Source organism: Canis lupus, chromosome 6, assembly GCF_003254725.2.
Source record: "Canis lupus dingo isolate Sandy chromosome 6, ASM325472v2, whole genome shotgun sequence".
In the NCBI taxonomy this organism is placed as follows: Eukaryota; Metazoa; Chordata; class Mammalia; order Carnivora; family Canidae; genus Canis; species Canis lupus.
Genome location: NC_064248.1, coordinates 3,637,623 through 3,661,510, shown reverse-complemented (window position 1 = coordinate 3,661,510; position 23,888 = coordinate 3,637,623). Strand labels below are relative to the sequence as shown.

Below are 23,888 nucleotides of genomic sequence, written 5' to 3'. Positions count from 1 at the left end.
CTCACGTTGGGCCCCCTGTTCAGTGGGGAGTCTGCTTCTCCCTCTGCCTCTGCTCTTCCCCCTACTTGGGCTCTCTCTGTCTGTCAAATGAATAAATAAAAGCTTTAAAATATATATGTATATATAATACATATACTTACCTAATTGAATAGGAGAGAGAGGGAGAGACGTATGTCTATAAATATACATATCTCCTGAAACACATGTACATACCAATGTAGTCTCTAGAGAAATGTCCTGCTGGCCTGCTGGGCTGATCCTGCCTCATTTTACAGTGATGCTTAAGCCCATGCATTTGGAGTCTATTAAATTTTCTTGTAGCCTGAAGAAAAGCATTTTGGTTTGATATATTAACTTTTGGACTTCCTTTCCTGAGAGATGTAAGGTTTTGGTTTACCATCTTTTCCCCAGTTTTTTATTGTGTAACATTTCAAACCTTCAGAAAAGCTGCAGGAATATACAATGAAGAGCCATATACCCTTCACTTCAATTTACCAGTTGTTAACATTTTGCCACATTTGCTTCCTCTCCATTTCTATTTATCTTTCTCTATTCCATTTCTGCATATATAGGCATTGCCAACCTATTTGAGAATTTATTGCAAACACCATGACACCTCATCTCTAAATACTTTTACATCTTAAGAAAAAGGGAATTCTTCCACATAAGCACAAGACAATTCCTTGAGATCTTTAACATTGATTCAACACTATTTTTAAAAGATTTATTTTTTATTTGAGAGAGAGATAGCAAGTGAGTGTGCCAGGGGTGGGGGTGGATAGAAGGGTGGAGGGAGAGAGAGAATCCCAAGCAGACTCCCTGCCAAGTGCAGAGCCCAAAGTGGGACTCTATCCTACAACCCTGAGATCATGACCTGAGCTGAAATTAAGAGTCTGAGGCTTAATCGACTGAGCCACCCAGGCATCCCATTGATTTAATACTATTACCTAAAATATTCTCTATATTCAAATTTCCCCAATTGTCCAAATAATGTCCTATGCAGCTTAATTTATTTATTTTTGTATTGTAGGATACAATCAAGGATTATCTGTTGCATTCACTTGTCCTATCTTTACCCTCTCTTATTCTACAATTTCCCAGTCATTGTTTGTCTTCTTTTCATGACATTGACATTTTTTAAATGTTCAGACCAGTTGTTTTGCAGAATGCCCCTCATTTTAGATTTGTCTTGCTATGTCCCAATGATTATATTCAGGTTAAATATTTTTGGAAGGAATATTATATACATATTGTTGTGTCCTCAATGCATTACATCAGAAGTATATGATATCATAATTGATGATGCAGTGCCTGATCATTTGGTTAAGGTGGTAGTTACAGGTATCTACAATGCTGAAATTCCCCTTCCCCTTTTAATTAGTAAATGATCTTGGATGTGACACTAAGACTCTATGAATATCTTGTTTCCCAAAAGTTTTGGCATCCATCACTTTATATAGCCACAAACAGCGGCTATAAAATACTATGTTTTAGTTGTCCTCTACAAAGGTGGATTGGGATAATCAACAGATTTCTGGCAGAATGGAGGAAAGAATTGGTCAGTGTGGATTTGACCACAGATAAATCCTGGTATGCGTGTCTGTGCTTGCATGTGGTGAAGGTAGAGGTACAGAAACTATGACATGTTATTAGAATTTTCAGCAGTATTAAGTGAAGGCTAAGATTGGGGTGCCTAACATGAGGATTATATGAAAAGGAAACTTTTGTTAGGTGTTGAGCAGAACAAACACATTCTACTATTTCCGTCTCTGTAGTTCTCCATAATATGAGACAAAATCTAAAACATGAGGAGAATGGTACATATAATACAAATAATGTATAAAAATCTCTCTTGTTCTTTATGGTGAAGCACATCTTCCTTTTTTCTTTATTTTTTCTCTGCCCCCATCCCCTATTTTGGCCCCATTATATATATTTGGTTGTAATAACACTGTTTCTGTTGGATAAAATTATTGATAGGAAATTAAATTAGAAATTAATAATGTAGAAGTAAAAGTTTATATAAGATTTTATAGGTGGTGAAGTGCTTGATTCCATGTGGTCAAACCAGAGTAACAAAAAATTCGAGAATGTCTCTCTTTTTATTTTGAAGAAATGTACCACAATGTGTCTACATTTGTTTTCTTCATGTTTCTCTGATTCATGGGAGTTAATTTTCAACAAAAGCAGAATTCTATACTAATGCGTAAGACTAGCTATTAATGATAGAGAGAACAAAACAATGTTGCAATAAAGCAAAAACTTTCTGCACAGAGGAGCAAAAATAAATAATAATGGCAATAATCATGATGATGATCAAGAATGCTAATGAGCTTTGATAAAAGACTCTGGAAAGCAAAGGTATTCTAACAATAATACATACTGGAAAAGAGAGCATGGAAGGTGAGTTGTGTAAGAAATTACATTTTCAGTGTCAAGAACAATCTAGCATAGGAAATGAAGAAGTAAGACCACAAAACAATAGATTCCATGTATACAAGCAACAGAAATGACAAAGTGCTAGCAGAGATTTCTTTGCCTTGCAGAATTATGCTAATATATGTCTTTTTTTGTTACCTTTATGTTTCTCTAACTTATCAGGAGATTCGAACCCAAAACAGGCAGAACAATGTTTTACTATGATGTCACTGTTTTAGGAAAAAGAGCCAAAAATTTGAAAAGTAAGCTTTCTGCAAATACAAAGATGTCATTGTTGCTGCTGTTGGGCTTCTAGAATAACTGTATGATTGTTAATTATTAAAATAGATATTAATAGTGGGTACAATTTGTCTTTGAATAGGAGTGCTATGCCACTAAAACACACACAATAGAGATTATAAGATCAACAAAGTGCAGAATATTAGAAAGACTTACTTTTAAGCTGCAATATAGCCAAGATATACTGTTAAGAATTATCTCACGAATGAATATTGAAATAGCCATGTTTTATTGGCTTTATTTAAAACTATCTACAAGTTGAACAACTTTTAAGCCTTTCTTTTTCCTTTTTCTTTTCCCTTTTTTTTTTTTTTTTAATACTTCTGCAATTTGCTGGAGCAATGATTTCCTTTCTTTCTTTCTTTTTTTTTTTTCCTTTGACCTACAGTGGCTAATATGATTTTGGTGTTTCAGTAATTATGTCAATTAATGTGTGCTGAGAGCAATTTCATTTGTTGAAATTGATACCACGTAAATATGCAGTTAGTAGAAGGTTGTCTCTTTAAGATTTTGTATGCATTTTTACAAGATTAGTCACAATATGGACGAGTAGAGTCTCAAGCATAAATAATTTCTAGTTAGTGATCAAACTGATATCCAGTTTATATCCTGACAATTGAAAATAAAATTACAATTTCTTTCCACCTTATCCTACCAATCAAAGACATATTATTGGATTATCAACTGTCACAGTTTGCACAACATGGTCAAGTTTTAGCACTGAATGTTCTGTATCTTGGGAAACCCTTTGGATCTAAACAAGGCAGGAGAGTCAGCCACCTAATACACACACCTTTTTTGAAAAGGAATATGATACTTACAAAGCTCTATTTATAATTAAATAAATTTAACATATAGGAAAGCAATTTAAAAATAATTTTCCATCCATATTACTACTAAAATAAAGTGACAATATATGTTGTTGTGTTCTGTCTAAACTTTACATAGACAATATAATTTAATAGTTCTAAAAGCAATTGTCACAAGGTATGTACAATTCTGTTATTAGTTAACAGATAAATACCCTTACAAATTCTAATAAATCCATAAGGTTCCATGTTATAAGTTAATTATCCTTTATTGTAGAACATTTATGTTGTTTTTCTTTTTCCCCCATCATAAGTGATAATGTTGTAAATATTCTTGTATATATAATATCCCTCTTTTAAATTTAAGAAATAAAACTTTGGAGAACAACATACATAGGGTAGAATTGTATCAACAACACATAAACAGCTTAAATTATCAATATTTTCTTCTGATAGCTCATTTCTTATCAGTTATCCTGATATTTAAATAACAATTTCATGAAAAATCCTGATAATATGAGCCCATCCTAGAACCTGGGCAACATTCTTTATCTGAATAGTTGAAACAACAATGTGTTTATTTGTTCTGAACATCAAGAAATTTTCATTGCAAGTGAAGATGTTGTTTTCTCTTTTTAGGATTTTTCAAAAGAATAAAGGCACTTGAAAAATGAGATCACTGGATATTCAATATTTCAAAAAGAAACTCTATTGGGTCCCAAAATTTAATTTACAGAGGTATCGAGGAGTTCAGAGATACTACCAACTGGTTTTTAAGGACAGATGCTTGATAGGAGCCTGTTTTAATACCAAGTCCGACAAAATCAACTATCCCTCGAGGCCTCATTTTAGGAATTCTGAAGTAAATTTATGAAAATCCAAAAATTTAGTCTTCATCTGTACTATAATTAAAACACAACCACCTGAGTCTACAAAATCTAAACTCAAAGACAGGACGGATAAATCATCAAGCCAGGTAACATTTATTGAGTACTTGCTATTGCCTGCACAGTCCCTACCCTATAGAGATTACCAAGTGATTAGAAAAGATCACAGGATGTGTATATAATAACAAAAATTATAGAAGAATAAGTTCTATAACAGTGACGTAAAAAAAAAAGACGTAAAAAGCCTTGTCTCCTTGTGCATCTGCATTATTTATAATGACAAAATATTGTAAATCATTGATAACGTCATTCTAGATATGTCTCCTCAGGCAAGGGAAACAAAAGCAAAAATAAACTATTGGGATTACATCAAAATTAAAAGCTTCTGCACAGCAAAGGAAATAGCCAATAAAACTAAAAGACAGCCTACTGAGTGAGAGGAGATATTTGCAAATGACATATCTGATAAAAGGTTTCTACCCAAAATACATAAAGAACTTGTAAAATTCAACATCCAAACAAAAAATAATCCAATTTAACAAAATGGACAAAAACACGAACAGACATTTACTTCAAAGAAGACATATAGGGCAGCCCCGGTGGCTCAGCGGTTTAGCGCTGCCTTCAGCCCAGGGCGTGATCCTGGAGACCCAGGATCGAGTCCCATGTCAGGCTCCCTGCATGGATCCTGCTTCTCCCTCTGCCTATGCCTCTGCCTCTCTCTCTCTCTCTTTCTGTGTGTCTCTCATGATTAAATAAACAAAATCCTTAAAAAAAAAACCCAAAGAAGACATAGATGGCCAACAGACACATGAAAAGATGCTCAACATCATTCATCATCAGGGAAATGCAAATCAAAACCACAATGAGACATCACCTGACACATGTCAGAATGGCTAAAATTAACAACACTGGATGTCTGCATGGCTCAGTCATTTGGGCATCTGCCTTCAGTTTGGGTCGTGATCCCTCTCTTCAGGGAGCCTGCTTCTCCCTCTCCCTCTGCCTGCTGCTCCTCTTGCTTGGGTGCGTGCTCTCTCTCTCTGCCAAATAAATAAAAAAAATCTTTAAAAACAAATAAATAAAATCAACAACACAAGAAACAATAAGTGTTGAGGAGGATGTGGAGAAAAAGAAACCCTCATGCACTGTTGGTGGGAATGCAAGCTGGCACAGCCACTGTGGAATACAGTATGGAGTTTCCTCAAAAAATTAAAAAATATACCCTATGATCTAGAAATTGCACTACTGGGTATATACCCCCAAAATAACAAAAGAATTCAAAGGGATATAAGCACCCCTATGTTTACTGCAGCATTATTCAGGATAGTCAAGTTATGGAAGCAGCCCAAGTATCCATCGATTGATGAAGGGATAAAGAGGATGTGGTGTGTATATATACACAATGGAATATTATTCATCCATAAAGAAGAATGAAATTATGCCATTTGCAACAACATGGATGGAGCTAAAGAGTATTATGCTCAGGGAATAAATCAGGCAGAGAAAGACAAATACCATGTGATTTCACTCATATGTGGAATTTAAGAAACAAAATGAACAAAGGAAAAAAAGGCAACCCCCAAAACAGACTCTTAAATATAGAGAACAAACAGATGGTTACCAGAGGGAAGGTGGGTAGGGAGCTGGGGGGAATAGGTGATGGGAATTAAGGAGCTCACTCATTATGATAAGCACTGGATCATGTATGGAAGTGTTGAATCACTATATTGTACACCTGAAACCAATAGAACACAAAACGTTAACTACATTGGAATTAAAAAAAATGTAAACCGCTAAACGTCTGTTGAAAAGGTATAAATAATTCTGTTATGGAATAGCCACACATTAAAATAGTAGGCCACAGTGAAAATAAATGCATAGGAACTATATGTATCAACAACTTTCAGAAATAAAACACAATATAAAAAACAAGTTTTAGAAAAATACATATAGATTGATATCATTTAGATATATTTTAAAATATGCAAAAAATTCTATATGTGGTTTAGGAATACTTCTAATAAAGTAAAAGTATAGAGAAATGAGTGCAATAATAATCATACAATTTAGATAATGATCCTCCCGGGGACAGTGGGGAAAAGGAAGTGGGAGGAGGGAAAACACAATTTCAGAAGAGGGAATTGTGAACACAGGAGGATTCAAGGATTTTGGATTTTTTTTTTTTTTAAACAGGCTCCATGCTCAGCCTGGAGTCCAACTCAGGACTCAAACTCATGACTCCGAGATCAAGACCTGAACTCGAATGCTCAACCAACTGTGCCAGCCAGATGTCCCTGGAAATATTTTGTTTCTAAAGCCATGGAGAGAGTACATGATTGTTCACTCTATTAATCTGAAATCTATAATAATAAGTAAAATGCACAGAAGTTAAAATGCCACAAAAGTAGAGAAGAGGCCATTAATTCTGAATGGAAGTAACAATCAGAGTAAGCTTTTTTGGAAGAGTTGGCCTTGAGGGATAAATGGGTCTTGATGGGTGAGAAAACATTCAGCAAGTTCAGATGGCAGGAAAGGAGGTTCTGGGCTGATGTACCAGCATGGCCAAGGCATGCAAGTCTTCTAGGCAAGAGCTTAGCTCGGGATATGTAGAAACATGCTATATAATAAAGGAGGTTGATAGCGTACCTGGGACCAGACCACAAAAGGGCTTGAACACAGAAATGTAAAATTATTATTATGTGTTACTTTATTATTTTTTTTAAAAAGTTTTATTTAAGTAATCTCTGCACCCAATGTACAGAGATCAGACTCATGATCCTAAGATCAAGAATCACATTCTCTTCCAACTGAGCCAGCCAGGTGTCCCAATAATTATTATGTTTTATAAATAGAAGCTTGCAATTATGTCTGGGCTATAATTTATTATATTCTTCATGTAATTCCAAAGGATTGATAGTATTTTCAACCAGGATGTTATCTATCCTGAATCTGATCCTTTCAGATCTATATTGCTCTTTAAATAAGAATTTTTTAAAAAATCACAATTTATCACAAGTCATCTACCAAGTCCAATAGAGAAATTGTTCCTCAGGGTATAATCCTGTAATAAATACAGAGGTCTTCCACTAAAGTCATTTAAAGTTTTTTCTTGTGATTATCCTACACTTTTCCATCTGATCATGTTAAGTAGAAAGCATTGAGCTGAGAAGGGAGAGGAAGACTGGTTAATTTTGTGGAAATCTAAAGCTCATTAAAATTTGACAGAAATACCTTTTTATATGATCACCATTTGGTTACCAGCAGTTATCTTTCATTGCCTTCACAGAGCAGTGTCTGAAGACTATGGGTTGATCCACGTGTCATTCATCACAGGGACCCAAAAGATCCAAGTTTAGTGTACAATATTATGGAAAGTGGCACATTTAGGATGTTGAACCACACATTTCCTCCCCCCACCTTTTTTGGAACATTAAAACTGCGGTTCGAAAAACAACTTACAATGTAGAAAAAAAAAAATTAAAACAGCAGGCGCTAATTAGGGCAAAGTTACAACAATGTTCTTGCTGATGGGCTACGTGCCAGTTAACGCAAGCTATCACTTCTCCCCGGGAATACTTATTATTAAAAACAACTTATGAGGGTTAAAGAAGGGATATTAAATGAATGTGTGAGTCTCCTTGTTTGCTCATTTGGAAATGGCATAAAGATAGATCCATTAACCAGCTCAGTTCTACCTTGGTCTCAGGGCAGACGCACACGCAAAATAACAAAGTTATAAACTACCAAAGCATAGACCTGAAGCTGACTTGAGTTAAAAATCAATCTTCCTAATAAATTAAATTCAAATACTATATACTGGTATGTAATATCAAGAAGGATGCACTAATAATTGCCGTGTTGGCAGAGTGCAAAGTGCAAGACTTCAGAGGGATATAAAAATTTAGCAATTTAGAAAACTTGATACCAAAAATAACTATCACCACTTGGAATGCTCAGAGTTTAGCTCAGTCATCGAGCTATGATAATACTCTCTGACTAGTCAAGGTTGAATGTTCAAGATACAGTTTGAGTATTAATCATTGATTCGAATAAAAGATGGCACAGCTGGAGAGGCTCTCCTGCGTTAAGTATTTTATTCCTGAACACAGATTAAGATTTTCCTTTTGTGTTTTCCAGAACCACTTGAGTGTCTTCCCTACTAAACAAGCAACCTCTTATGGAATTATTTCTTCAGCTTTACTCTTTATCAACTACAGTCTTTTGGCAAGGAATTTGCCTAAGCTTTTGCTGATACGAATTATGAGCTCATTCAAACTGCCCATTTCAAGTTAAAGCTTTATCTTTCATTCTGCCTGGTAAGAAATCTGATGATACGCTATGCTTTATTTATTATTCCATTGTGTGTTCACACTGTGTGGTGTTGTGTGAATAAACCATAGTTTATTTATCCATTTTACCGTTGATGAGCATTTGGACAGTGCCATTAATTCATGAAAAAACTCAAGTGTTCTATAAATACTCATATGTATACAAACAATACCCCCCCTCATACATAGCATTTAACATGTTTTTGAAGTTATGCATATACAGAGAAGTGCATATATCATAACAGTACAGCTTGATGAATTTTTACAAACTGAATGCACATGTGCAACCAGCACCAAGTCCAAGAAGCAACATGATCAACTCCTCAGAAGCCCTATTTATGCCCCTTTCCAGTCATCAGCCCCCTTTAAAGGTAACTACGGTCCTAACTTCTGCTAGCATAAATGAGTTTTGCCTGTTTTTGCACAACACATACTCTTGTGTGTCTCACTTCTTTCACTGAGCATTATATTTATGATATTAATATATGTTACTGCATTTGGAATTAGATTGTTCATTCTTAGTGGTGCATAGTATTCCATTATATGAATATATCACCAATTATTTCCCCATTGTTCTACAAATGAACATTTGAGTTTTTTCCAGTTTAGGGGTTATGATAATACTCTGAGCTGTTTAATATCTTTCAGTACACATTTGACATTGGTATATCCCTAGGAAAGGAATTGGTGGGCCATGGAGTGTTCATATGTTTAACTTGAGTAGACATTGCCAGTTTTCCAAAGTGTTTGTACTCTATCTATACATAGCATTTGATTTCTTGGGGAATCATTCTGAGGAAGGCATTCAGGATAACAATTAAGAGAACAAGTTGTGGAATCACTCAGGCCAAATTCAGCTTACGATGAAAAAGCCATGCTACCTACGCTTGACTATTAATTAATTAATTAATTAATTAATTAATGTATTTATTTTTTGAGAGAGAGAGAGAGAGAGAGAGAACACACACGTGGGGTAGGGCGGAGCAGGGAGAGGGAGAGAGAATCTTAAGTAGGCTGTATGCTTAGCATGGAGCTGGAGGTGGGGCACCATATCAGGATCCTGAGCTACCGAAATCAAGTCTGACACTTAACTGACTGAGCTATCCTGGAGCCTCTTTGCTTGACCTCCTTAAGCCTCAGTTTACTCAACCCTAAATATAATAAAACCTTACTCAAAATTCATGAGAATTAAATGTTATAACTTAGAACAGACCTGGCACACAGTAAGTACTTAGCTTATTATATGGTGGTTATTAATCATTACAACATTAATCATGTTGCTCTTACAACATAGATGATATGGAGAATTAGAAATAGATATGGGCAACATAATCCACAAACAATTTTAATTCTCTGATGGAAGAAAATTGAAACTCTGACCCAAAAGGCATTACCAATTCCAGTGAGCATTGCACTTGGACCCTGAAAAAAAATCATTTAAACATTATCCCAAAATGCATTTGCAAATTACTCTTCCTAGAGGCAAGGTTCTTGGATGCAGTGCATTACCATCTTTTTTTTTTTTTTTCCCCCTACCAGACATTACTCTTTAAAGACAGGACTGCCAAGGGCTACTCTGGGAAGTCACTAATATTATACTTTTTATTATATTTGCCAATTTCACACCTTCCTCAACCCAACCCCTATAGTTGTGAAACGTGACTGTAACTGCAAGTTAGTTCTTAGTTTTCACTGAAACTTATCAGTATGGAAAATGTCTTCCATATTCCCAAAAGCCCTAAGAGTGAACTCAGATCCTTCCTTTAAATGACAAAGAACTCGCCTTTTTTTTTTTTTTTTGGTAGGCGTGAACTTGAAAAACTTAGTGTGGATTTCAGCAGGTGCTGGGACAGCATCCTAGAGGTTAACACAAAAGTTACACTCTGTCCAGAGCCACAGCTAACTGCTCCAGGGGCAGCAAGCTCAGTTATGCTGGGTAGATAGTTTTAGAAGGAGGCACCATGTTCTTAATAAATTGAATCAAATTCCATATATTGGTCGCTTTTCTCAAGAAATAAAGCACAGCATCTACTTGAAAACATATCCTTTCACTGGGTGTTATTCTGTATGTTAGTAAATTGAACACCAATAAAAAATAAATTAAAAAAAAAAAAAGAAAACATATCCTTTGAGAAGGCCAGTGGTAGACCTGAAAGGGAATTTTTTGAACATTTAATTGAAAGTTTGATTTACAGATGAGAAAACTAGTCATTTAAGAGTCTTTGCTTAAGGTCAGATGGTCTCCTCCCTGGGCAGGCAGAAAGCTTATTCACAGTTCAGTGGTTGCCTCTCTCTGCCCCTGTAACTTGTTTCCTGTCATCCTCCCATCCTGCCCCTCCCCCCCACTCCACCTTGGTTTCATAAAGACCCAGAAAAGAGGATGCTGAAGGAGTGTGATTTAAGGCAATGGTCATTGAACGGTCAGAGAGTGCAAGGTGAGTGAGGCTCGCCTGCCTTGCTACAACCCAAGATCGGAGGAGGACCCTCTGTGTTTTGCGAACCACTGAATTCCCAGCACCTAGAACTGTGCCTGGGACACAGCAGGTCCTTAGAACTATCGAATGGAGAAATGAATGAGCCAACCAATCTCGAGTATGTCAGGTTGTCATGCCCCTTCTTTACCACCTCCTTCGGGTTACGCTAGTTAAACGCGTAGGTTTCGTAAAGAGGCGAAATGAGAAACGATGTACGAAGGGTGTAGTAGGGCGCCCGACCCACTGTGAGCAACTTAACCATGTCAGTTCATTTCCTTTTTTCCTCTCTAAGTGCTCTTGGGGAAGAGGGGTGAGGTGACGCGGTAGCGGTGTGCAGGCACCAAGCGCGGTGGGGAGCTAGCGGGCTGGTGGGAGAGGGCTGCCGGCATCCTTCTGACCCGTGCACAGCAATCCCACTGCCCCGGAAAACGCTCAGCTCTTTTACCTAGAGGCTGGCCTCTTGTTGATCGATTCTGGGCTGCAGTCAACTCTTCAATACAACTTTTATGCGCCATCCGCTACGCTGCGGCGGCAGGAGGGGCGCGAAGGGAAAGGCCGGGAGGCAGCGGGCCGCGGTCGGGAGGCGTCCTGCGGGTCCCGCGGGTCCTCGGGCGGGGGCGGGGTTGGGGGCGGGGGCGGCCCCGGGCTCACCCCCCGCGCGCGTCACGGGCCGCGGCTGGAAGGCGCGGAGGGCCCCGGGGTCACGGGGGCGCCGGGGCTCTCGGTCACCCGTTGAGCGACCACGTGGGAGAAAAGTTTCCAAGTCCGGCCGCGGGGCCCCGTCCGCGCCCCCAGCGGAGCCGAGGCCCGCCCTCCGGCACTCGCCGCCTTCTCCGTCGCCTGCAGGCGCGTCTCCCCCGCGGGGAAGCCCCGGTCGCGTCCCTCGTCAGGATCCCCGCCTTCCCTCGCTGCGCAGGCCGCCCAGGAGGAGCACCCCGAGCACCCCCCGGGCGGGCTGCTCCCGCGACTCCGGCGGGCCCGGGGCAGGCCGGGGGCCGAGGGACAAGCGTCCCGGAGAGGCTGCGGGGGGCGCGGAGCACACAGGGGGCCGTGGCCCGCGCGCGCCCCCGCTGTGACCCGCAGGCCGGTCGCCGCTCCCACGCCCCGGCCCCGGCCGACCCCGCCACCGCGCCCCGCCACCGCAGCCCGCTGGCTCCCGGGTCCCGGCTCCCCTCCGCCCCCAGTGCGCAGGCCCGGCCGGCCCAGCGCGCATGCCCCGGGCTCGCGAGCGCGGCCAGCCCCCAGCCTTCTGCTTTCCACACACTCTACAACTGGGGAGGGGGCGGGGGCGGGGGCGGGGCGGGGGCGGGGCGGAGCGAGCCCAGCGGGCCACGTGATCCGGCCGGCCGGGGCCGCGGGGGCGGGAGCGCGCGCCGAGCGAGGCGCGGGGAGGGCGGGGGCGCGTGCGCGCGCGCGCGTGCGGGCGGTCGCGGGGCTGGGCTGAGGCGGCGGCGGCGGCGGCGGCGGCGGCGGCGGTGGGCCGGCCGCGGAGGGGGAGGAGCGGGAGCTGCGCGAGGCGGGCGGGCGGGCGGGCGGAGGATGGGGCCGTGCCCGGGCTCCCGCTGCAGCCGCCCGGGGACACGCCGTGCACCCTCCGGCTCGGGGCTCTCGCGGCGGCGGCGGCGGCAGCGTTAGCGGCGGCGGCGAGAGCGGCGTTCCCGGCGCTTCCCGGCGCTTCCCGGCCGCGCTTGTCCCTCGGGCTGGGCGGAGAGGAGAGGAGAGGAGAGGCGAGGAGAGGCGAGGAGAGGCGGCGGCGGGCGGCGGGCGGCGGGCGGCGGGCGGCACCTCGGAGTCTCTCCCGCTGGAGGTTTCTTTCTGCTCTCCTCGTCGACTGACTGACTGCTCGCCCCCTCCCTGTCTTGAGGAAGGGTGACCTCTTCTCCGGGACTGGAAAACAAATTTTTTTTTTGTGAGGGGCGAGCGGCGAGCGGCGAGCGGCGAGGGGCGAGGGGCGGGGGGCGGGGTCGGCGCCGGGGTCCGCTCCTCCTCTGGTTTCGCCGTCGCCTCCCCCCGCGCCCCCCGGCCCCGGAGAGCGGGCGAGCCCGCAACTGCCCCGGCCTCCGCCGCCCCGTCCCCCCGCCCTGCTCGTCCGGCGCGTCCCGTCTCGGCCTCTCGCCTCCTGGCTGTTCCAGGATTATGCTTTCCTCCCCGGGGGGCCTCGTCCCTCTCAGGTCGCTCGGAAGCCTTGGCCTCCCTCGGAGGCATCCCTGCAACCTTTCGGAGGCCGGGAGTGAGTTTTCCGCGAGGCGAGTGTGAGAGGCGGCGGGGGTGTTCCCGAGCGCGGGGGGCGGGGAAGTTCCTGTGCCCCCACTTGGCCGCGACCTCCTCGGACCCGCGGCGGGAGCGGGGCCGGCGTCTTCGGGGGCGGGGGCGGGGGCGGGGGCGGGGGCGCGGCGGAGCATGGCCGCGGGGAGGGCTCCCCGGAGCCTCCCAGCCTCTTGATCAAAGCATTCCGCTATTCTGATTTATTGCCTGCTTGGGGAGTTTTTTTTTATTTTTTTATTTTTTTTGCCTCTGAAGGAGACCTGTGTGTTCAGCCATTACTTTGCCGGGCGCTGCTCACAGGAACCCCCGACCCGCGGCGCCGCGGGGAGCCCCGCACTCGGGCTGCTCGCCGCTCGCCCTCGCCCTCGCCCCGTCCCCCTCCCTCTCTCCGCCCCCTCCCCCTCTCTCTCTCCTCTCTTTCTTCCCCTCTCTCCCTTCTTTCGGCCGCCGTCTCCCCCGCGCCCTCCTCGGGGCGGAGGGAAGCCGAGGAGGGGGAGGGAGGGGTTGGTGTCAATTTTTTTGTGTGTGCGGCCGCGGCCGGAGCCTGTGGCGGGCGGCGAGCGGGGAGAGCCCGGCGCGGCAGAGCCATGGATGGCCCGACGCGGGGCCATGGACTCCGCAAGAAGCGGCGGTCGCGGTCGCAGCGAGACCGGGAGAGGCGCTCCCGGGGCGGGCTGGGGGCCGGCGCGGCCGGCGGCGGCGGGGCCGGCCGGACCCGGGCGCCCTCGCTCGCCTCGTCGTCGGGCTCCGACAAGGAAGACAATGGGAAGCCCCCGTCCTCCGCCCCGTCCCGGCCCAGACCCCCGCGGAGGAAGCGGAGAGAGTCCACCTCGGCCGAAGAGGACATCATTGATGGATTTGCCATGACCAGCTTTGTCACTTTTGAAGCGCTGGAGGTAAGGGGGACCCCCTCCCCCCGGTCTCCCTTTATGCGCGACCCCCCTCGGCGGGGGCGCCCGGCTCTGCTGCCTTCCCCGCCGCGCTCCGGTCTGTCTGTCTCGCCTGCCTGTCGAGGCTGAGGTCTTATTGTTGGGGCGTGGGGGGGTGGGGTGGGGGGACCTGGGGGCGCGGGCAGACGGGCAGGCGGCAGGAGGGAATCGCAGAGCCGTGCCTGGTCTCCTCCTCGTTCCCTCGTTTTCGCTCGCCTTTCCCCTGCGCCCCCTCCCTGCACCCCCTCCTCAGCAGATGGGCAGGGAGAGAGGGGTTCAGGCATCACAACAATGCGCCCCCCTCCACGGAGAGCTCTGCCCCTACTCCTTCCTCTTCTCCCTCCCCAATCATGGCTCCTTGGCTGGTGGAAGTCTCTTTGCTGGGTTTGGGGCGCCCGTGGACGGTTCTGTGTGTGCTTCCCACAGAACCATATGTCCGTGTGTGTGTGTCTGTATAGTATATACCTTTCCTGGTTCTGAGTGTCCTCGGGACTCGAGACTGATGGGGGTTTTGTGGTTTCTTTGCCCCCCCTCCCCTGCTTTTTTTTTTTTTTTTTTTTGGGTGAAGCTGGGGAAGGGGGCGTTTTCTCTTGGTTGGGAGAAAGGAGGGAGGAGGGGAGAGAAGAGAGGAAAGGATGGAATGTCTCTCTGTATTCTATGTGGGGCTCTACTACAGAAAGGGTTAATTGTAATATCATCTATACACATAGGCACATTTGTGTGTGTGTGTGTGTGTGTGTGTGTGTGTACAGGAGCAGTTTGGTTAAAGGACAGAAAAAGGTACACCAGGGAGGACTGGTGGGAGGAAAGAATAAAATCCTAGCTGGCATCTGAAGGGCTTGTCACAGAATTGTCCCTCTCCCTTTCCTTTTTTTTTTTTTTTTTGGTGCTTTCTTTTCTTTTTCTTTCTGATTGGCTTTGTGTGTGTGTGTGTGTGTGTGTGTGTGTGCCTTTCTTTATTCCTTGGGCACCTGCAGCGTTCATTTCCAAATCCACATTTTCCTGCAGCTACAGGCTCTTGGGGGGTGGGGTGGGGGGTATGGGTAGACCGGGACTGTCCAGGGGCCTGGGGTAAACTGTCTCTACCTGGAGGGATACGATTTGGTGCTGCCATCAGTCACTGGCCTTTACAGATGTAACAACCCCCTTTCCTCCCCCCACCTCCCTGTCCCCACCCCCAACACACCACACGCACAGAAGGCTTTGAGATTCTGCAGAGTTGGTCCCGCTTTCTTAAGCACAAAACCCAGATAGGAGTTGGTTTCTAGTATTTCATGCACCTGATGTGATGATTTGAGGTTCCTGAAGGAAACTTTTCCCTTACCCTTTGGCTTTTTTGCTGTTATTATGGTATTGTTCGAGATGATCAGATGTAAGCTTTGTTAATGACAGCTTAAATCTCACACTCAGTAACTGCACAGGTTTAGATTGCTGGTTCTGTGCGTGTGTTTGGGTGTCAGCTTTAAATACTAAAAAAGGAAGCCTTCATGTCAGGGTTGTTCTTTCTGTTTGAACTGCTTTTTGGTTGGGGGCTGCTGGTGGTGATGGTGGCCAGTGGCTGGGGAGAAAGGGAGGTTGGTGGTGGATGGTGGCCATAGATTTTGAGGTTAGTTATTGAATCAGTTACCCTTTGGTTCTAGAGCTGGTGATTTATTGGCTAAGATGGACCTTACACCATTATTTTGAGTGTTGAGGCTCACCACTTATTAGGATAATTCTAACTGTGGCTTTAACTTTGGCAAGGTGGGAGGGTACTGTACAGTGTGACCTCTCTGTTTCTTTCTGTTTCTCTCTCTCTCTCTCTCTCTCTTTAAAAAAGGAATTGAAATGGCAGCATGTATCCTAATAAGGCTGCTAGAATTTGGTTCACCATTGCTATCTGTGGTGGGCTTAGGACATTATTTGTAAGAGCCAGTTACAAGTGGTTCTGCTTTCTGCATGGTTATTGTGGGTTGCTGTGTGGCCCCTCAAGTAAGTGAGCAAGAGGGGCCTGCATTTTCCCAGGAACATTTTTGAAGGCCAAGTAGAGGTAGATATAACTTACGCAAATTTTTTATTGTTTATACTGTTTATTCATTCATTCATTCATTCATTCATTCATTCTTTCATTCATGAGAGACACAGAGAGAGGCAGAGACATAGGCATAGACAGAGGGAGAAGCGGGCTCTTTGTAGGAAGCCCCATGTGGCACTCGATCCCCAGACACTGGGATCCTGACCTGGAGCCACAGGAAGACTCTCAACCGCTGAGCCACCCAGGCAATCCCTATTGTTTATACTTTTAATAAACAGATGTTTGACTGGGCTTGAGATGTGTACATCCATCCCTTTGGCTCTTGAGAGAAAATGTGCCCATTCTGTTTTGTTTTGTTTTTTTTTTGGGGGGGGGGGCGTTAAAAAACTTAATTTTTTAGGAAAGATCAAAATCAGAGTGTGGCATTAATAACATTCCTTTCCTTACTGTGATTATTTTTTCTGCTGCTTTTCCAGATTCAAAACCCAAGTTACTTTGGTTAACTGAATGCTGTGCCACCTTCATATCTAAATACCATCTAGAGATCTGTGTGTAGGTCTAAAAGGTCTAACTTTTTAAAAAGTTTCCTTAAAACTTTACAGAAAAATTTAAACATAATCGAAAGTAGAGAGAACAGTATAATAAACTGATATACCCAGCACCCAGGGTCAACAGCTACCAACTCGTGGCTCATCTTGTTTCATCTGTAACTCATTTACTCCCCACTCTGAGATGGGATATGAGAAATAAGTAAATATTTCTACATGTATGTCTTAATGCTAATGACTCAGAAAGAAAACCCACCAGACACTCTGCAGTACCATTATCACACCTAAATAAATCGACAACTGTCCGCTCAAAATATTCTCAACTATCCTGTTAGTATTTACATTTAGGAGGGCTGGCTTTTGTAGGAGCGATGTAAATAAACTTCTCATATTAAAAATACACAGTGGGGAATAAAAATCATCATGTATGTCTGGTTCTGTGGGAAAAGTTGGATCTGTTTGCTGCTTATCACATTTGTGTCCCTGTTGGATGGTCAGACATATGTGTATAGTGATCATTAAATCCTCTGGTGTCCTACTGTTCTCAGTTTACAAGATTTACTGAACTATCACCACGAAATGTGAGGATTTATTGGGAAATAGGCAAGTAAAGTATGAACTTGGACAGAAATATATGTTAATGGAGTGCTTGTAAATGTTAGGAATTATTATAGATGCCAAGAGTTACCACAAGTACCTAATTTGTTTTTGTGCCTTGTGTTTAGAAATGAAATCAAATGACACCACGTATCATCAAGGCTGCTGCTAGTATGATGTGATAAGAAACCAGAAATCTTGGCTCGCACAGCTAAGTTTTTAGCTTATGCTGGTTCAGAATAGTAGCTGGCAAACTGTAGAGTCGTGTACTTAGAATGTTAGTGGATTCATTATTTGACTCCATGATTTTGTCCTGAGTACCTGATTTCAGCTTCCCTTTTAAAGGAGAGGCTCCTAGGTCGTGATGAAGTGGCTGATAAAAACTATTTCGATTCAACTATGGTTTTACAAATACTGGAGTAAAGGCAAATGAGAGAACCTGCATTTTTATGTTGATTGTTTTTCACTCTTGTCTGGTTTTTATTTAAGATGATGAAAGCTGTAGAAGTAGTTTGAGAAGTCCCACACTTTATAGGCAGTGAAACTGGCTGAGGTAGTTTCATATTCTGCAGGGACACTTGTCTCAAGTAATTATGCCCTGAAGTTCAAGTATATGATTGTGAAGAGTCTTATGATAAAAGATAAGAGGGTAGGTGAGGAGGCTAAAGTTGAACGCGGTGTTCTTTTTATTATGCATTTGAGAAGCAGAATTACCATTTGGATACGGTATTGTTTATTTGAATATTCTTTGAATATTCAAATATTGAGGGTGAATATCCCCAGATATTGTGCCTCATTTTTTTTTTTAAAATGGCTTTCAGCCAACAAAGTATAAATGGAAATGTTGGGGTTCTAGTACTGTATGTACCCTGATGTGCCAGATAATACTGCCTTTCAGTTCTTACTTGGGTTTCTTTCTGTGTAGTCTTGATTAGGAAGCCACATGAACACCATCGCTGAAAATTTCACTTTGTAAATCCATCATTTCCCCTCTGTGTTATGCACTGGGTTTTAAGGGCAGCCTCCTTCTATAAAACTGACCAAGGGAAGCAAAGATGAAGTTGGTAGGATTAGCAGACAGGAAGCCAGTTGGAGTTTTGCAGACTAGCGAAAATGAAGGCACACTTATCTTTGGTGGTTAGAGGATCAGACCAAGACTTTCATGTGGTCTTCATTTCCTAGTTGTTTCAGGGTTTACCTACACATTGGTAGCATAAATAGACTGTACAGAATTCGGTGTACTTACAACATAACATAATTTACTATCGTTGAATCTCACTTATTTCAGTTGTTTAGAAAACATTAGTCATGTTCCTTCCATCAGCAAATATTTATGGAGTGCCTAGAAAGAGAGGAAAAAAAAAAACCACCCCTAAAATATATGTAGTATCTTGAAGGAGTATGTTGATAAATTAAGTCCAGTACTTCTAAAATAATTTTGAGACAGGCCCTCGAATATCTAATACCAACTAAGTGCAGTGAGCCTTCAGAGAAAGGGTAGTGAGATAGACTGAAGTGTTTGAGAAGGCTTTTTTTGAAGACTGGGCCTAGAGGTTGAAGAGATTTGGATAAATAAGGAGTGAGGGTTGGGGAGTGCATTTAAAGGACAGGGAATAGTGTGGAAGCACAGAAACAAGAGGATTGAGAAGATGCTATTTGATTAGGGCTTGGTGAGCATGGAAGCGCTGGTAGAAATGAGTTACAGAATTATGTAAGTGGACCCCTGTGCAGACCCATGTTCCTGGGTTGGCCTTCCTAACTATTGAGAGACTTTGGGAAATTACTCTCTAAAAGCATAATTTTCTTCATCCCTTAGTTGAGAGGTTTAGACTGCTTTTACAGCAAAGATCCCCAAGGTGGAAGGGAACCTAGCTCTGCTGGATGCTCATAAATCGTGTTCCAGATTAAGGGGAAAAAAAAAATGTGATCAAACCTCAAGTAATTTTGGAATTGGATGGGCAAGACAAAATTAAACAGGTGACTTGTTCTGCCAGAATTAAAAATCTTTTTTACTATGCAAATGTGAATTTTGAGTATCAGATAAGTAAGGCAGTGCTTTGTGCCTTATCTCCTAAACTTTGACCAAAGGGCACTTTTATTCTTGGCATTGTAATCCACAATCTGATATGGTGAATGCTGGAAAAGATCTCTTAGGTCCCCTCCACATCTCAGGACTTGGTGGTCTCTGAGTACAGGGTGAGGGGGCTGGTGATAGACGACCTGGAAAATCAGGCACAGAAGTTTGGAGTTGGAATGGAGGCTACTGCTTAAGTGAAACTGCTAAGGGGAAGGGGAGACGTATATAATGATGATCAGTCCACTTCTCTTGCTCCCTTGTCCTACCTGGTGTCATTCTTTCATTGATGTTAGCAACCCCTCTATGAGGAGAGTGTTGGTAAGTGATTCTCATTAATAGTCCTTTCAGTTTGATAGCAGCCCTGATGCCAGCGGTTCTGATGCCACCAAGCTGTCTTCCAGCCAGTGTGTTTTATTGTCTCTTAGTCCTTTCTGATTTCCTGTACTGCTGCTTTTAGCAAGCTGGGAAAGAAGGTTGGATGGCAAAGGAGGTTGACAGTGATGTTAAAATAAAGGTTTCAAATTATTTGCCTTTTGCTCGCTTATGCATGAACTGGTAGTTCAAGAAAGGTTAGAACCCTTCTGTTAAACAGCCAGGGAAAGCTGTAGAGCTGTTTTGGGTGGATTTTTCACTTTCTGTCTTTGGAAGTTTGGTTTGGGACTACAGAGTAAATGGGTCAGTTGCAGCATTTCACTTCTAAAGTATGCATAGCTTTAGGATCTAAGGAGTTTCTAAGGGGTGAGAAAGTTTTCATAAAAGGAAGAGTGGGAAGAATGTGCCTGGTTACGGATTTAAGTATTTTACTGTATGTACCGAGTTTGAGTATTTTACTGTACAAGGCAGAGCACCAGTTCAGGTGTATTTATGTGAGATGAGGTTGAAGATTGTGATATGATGGTTCCGTGTGGCTTGTGTTACTTGTTGAGATTTGGAAGTAGGATAGGATATAAATGATTTACTTAAAAAATAAATCACAAAGTTAGTGATTAGCCTTTGATCCACTGACAGTATTCTCTTGAAAAGGGGTTAAAAAAAAAAACTGAGCATTCACCATGATTCAAGGAGGATTGAGGATGATGAAGAGATTCTGTACACGTCTATACAACAGTATTATATATAGTAAAAAAAAAATAAAAATAAATGGTGATTATTAGCTTGAGAGAGCTTTAGGATTAGATATGTGCCCAAACATAAAATAATAGTTGAGGCCAGCTGTTAAGGAATCGTTAGGTCCCCATGACTACAAGATTTGGAAGATTTTGGACAGAGGATCTAGTAGCACTTCTTGATGAGAGGGGTATGTGCATGTGTGTCCTTATGCAGAGGGTGGTGGATGATGGGTTTACATTTTATTTTACCCCTATGCTCTGATTAGTTAAATATACTAAATGTAGCCTATGTTAAGGTGCCCCATGCTATTTTTTTCCTCCTCAAGAAACAACACTTTTTTTTTTTTTTTCAGGGTTAGGATTAAACCTGATATTCTGTAGATCTAGGAGAAAGAACTTGGTAATGGGTTAGCAACTGTTCATTTGAGAAAGTTCTAGAAAAAAAAATGAAGTAGATTTTGAAATTAAGATTTGAAAACTCTCAAATAATTGAAGTTTGGAAGAGCAAGATGGAAATTAATTTGGTGAAACCCAAGACCGGAGAGGATCACAAACAATTTAGGACATTATTAGCTGTGTCAGAACTGTTTTTATTATATAATTTGTACCTGTTTCATAAGTAGATGCATGCAGATTCCCCCCCTCCCCCCAAGAGGGGCATAGAATTATAAGGCTGGTGAGAACCTGAATTTATCTTTGTTCTTCCAGGTCTGAACTGTGTTCTTTCATTTTTTTCTAACAAGCCTGCAGGGCAGGGAGTATGCTGTCAGTAAGTTATCATTATAAGGTCACAAAGAATAGGTTCTCTTTATGCTGTTAGTAACCCAGGAGGGGGGGAGAGTGGGTTTTTACATAGTCTGGATTTCTTTGCTTGCTTAGGAGGAGACTAGGCAAGTGTAGGCTTCTGTGGCTTAGTCGTCTTTAGGTCTCCGGTTCCATCCTTTGCAAAGTGACCTGTAGCCTATAATTAAATTTTATAAATTGGAAAGCATATTTCTTGCTGCTTTCTTTGCAGGTGTTTTATTTTACAGATTAGTGTATACAACAGTTTCATCGTGGGTTCCAGTTAGATTCTGTACCTACCCAGTCCGTCCTTCCTTCCTTCCTTCCTTCCTTCCTTCCTTCCTTCCTTCCTTCCTTCCTTCCTTCCTTCCTTCCTTCCCAACTTCCTTCTTTTTCTTTTACTGAGGTAGAACTATCGATTATAAATGCAATTGCTAAAAGCTAATGGATTTAGGAAGTTGTAGATGAAAGGTGGAAACTTTAAAATTGCACACTTTTATTATTTGAGTTTCACCTGTCTGAAGGACTCTGATGTGAGGGTAAATTGCTTGCCACAGTTGTCTAGGCTGTTACAGCTCATCATTCTGATTTCTCATTCATATCTGAACTCCAATTAGAGTTTGCCTGAGCAAACACAGATTACCAACTAATACATACAAATATATTTTTAAAGACTTGGCCTGTCATTTTGGCTTGCTACTGTACCTCATGGTGTCCTATCTCTTTGGTACCTTTTTTAAGAGCCTTGGAAAATCCACGTGCAGTAAAATGGAGTCACGAGAAGAAAAGGGACAAGCCCACAGTTTGTAAGTAATGAAAAATGTCTAATGCAGGTTTGGATTCAGTTTTGGCAGAAAGCCTTAAAATTGCAGGCACTTTGTGATTGGTATTAACTGAGGCATTTTGAAATGACCTGGGCTAGATACTGAAGCACAGCCTGTGAAGACAGATTGTGACTCTTGGTTATATGGGTGAAATCTGATACTTTCCTTTGGCAGAGATATCTGAATCTGGGATAGGGTTTAAGTCAATGCCAGGGTCAAGTTGTGATGATACCTAGGGGATGTCATTTTCCTTGTCTCCTCACACCTATCTGCCACGGTGGCACACAAACCTCCCGACCTCATTTTAGGTTTCTGCAGAGTTTCTTTCTTTCTTTTTTTTTCCTGCAAAGTTTCTGATGGCAGTGATATTTTAGAGCTTGAAAAGAGAATTTAAGAGAGTCCATTATTGCAGTTACCACTCGGTAGTTACACTGAAGCAGACATTTTCTGGTTGTTAGGGTCCCTGTTTAATTATGCTTGCTGGATAAAGGTTGCTGGTTGTTCAGTGAATATTTTTCTTTAGTAAAAAACTGAGTAAGAAAACACATGACTGGAGATGTAAATGAAACAGGGGTCGAAGATTAGATTATCACTTGTTTTCTAAGCCACATGCTAGACATTCCAAGTGTTCTACCTATTTTCTCTGTGCATGTTCAGCTGATGAAAATAACGAAGGTCCTGGATTATGCTGTTGTAAAAAAACGATTTTGTATCATTCAAGTGAAATTACACTTTCATTGGGGCAAAAGGGGAAAGAGGTGTTTACAAAGTTGGCTCCTTGCTCATTGCTTATAGGGATCAGTTTGATTCCTTGTCAAAATTACATTTTGAGATTAAAGTGCGCTGCTACCTCTTTAGGAGGTATTATCCTAAAGTTAGGACCTCAGCATTTTTTTAGAGCAGTCTTTTAATCCATTTCACTCTGGCCACTGTTGGCTGATGTGCTTCCCAAGCTTGGGAGTGGCATTAGAGGCACAGATGTTGTCTCTAGTCCTGTAGTTCTACCTCTCATTTTGCAAATGAAAACACAGCCCAGAGGGGTTAATTGGCCTGCTCAAGATCACACTGGGAGTTAACACTCTCACTGTCACCCACTGAAACTAGGAGACTGCTTCAGCTTCATTGTTGGGTTCCCAAGGACTGGGCATCTAAGGAGGAGGGTTGTTTTGTTTTGTTTGTTTTGTTTTGTTTTTAAAAAAACAAAAATATAATGCAAATGGGGATGAATGCCTATGATTGTAAAGCTTCCTATTTTTTCTGATTCAAATAATCAGAAAATCAGGTTCTCAGTATCAAGAACCTTTTTAAAAGCATTCTGCTTTACCCCAGTGTATCACTCTGTAATTCGTTGGCCTTTCTCTGTGGGTGCATTGGTCTTTTTTAAATCCCCTCCCCCTCTACTCCCCACAATGAGGACGTAGATGAAAAAGTAAATATTAGGATAATGATATGAAGGTTTCTCATTCTTGAATGTCCAGTGGAAGGATGCAGCAATTATATGGGCAAAAGATGCCTTAATATGG

At 42.7% G+C, this 23,888-nt stretch overlaps 1 protein-coding gene and 1 long non-coding RNA gene across 2 annotated transcripts in view; one reads left to right on the top strand and one right to left on the bottom strand.

The window, feature by feature from the left end:
• Nucleotides 1-2,083: 2,083 nt before the first annotated feature.
• On the bottom strand, nt 2,084-12,389 carry LOC125755217 (uncharacterized). The gene is made up of 2 exons (XR_007411091.1): nt 11,665-12,389; nt 2,084-5,457 (listed from the first exon to the last, which is right to left on the bottom strand). It is a non-coding gene; the product is annotated as an uncharacterized LOC125755217 (long non-coding RNA).
• Nucleotides 12,390-13,620: 1,231 nt separating this feature from the next.
• The window catches only part of AUTS2 (activator of transcription and developmental regulator AUTS2), a 1,134,993-nt gene continuing 1,124,725 nt past the window's right edge, over nt 13,621-23,888 (top strand). The window contains 1 exon segment of the mRNA XM_025425744.3: nt 13,621-14,380. Within this exon segment, the coding sequence (XP_025281529.3) occupies nt 14,072-14,380 (309 nt within the window). The 5' untranslated portion in view covers nt 13,621-14,071.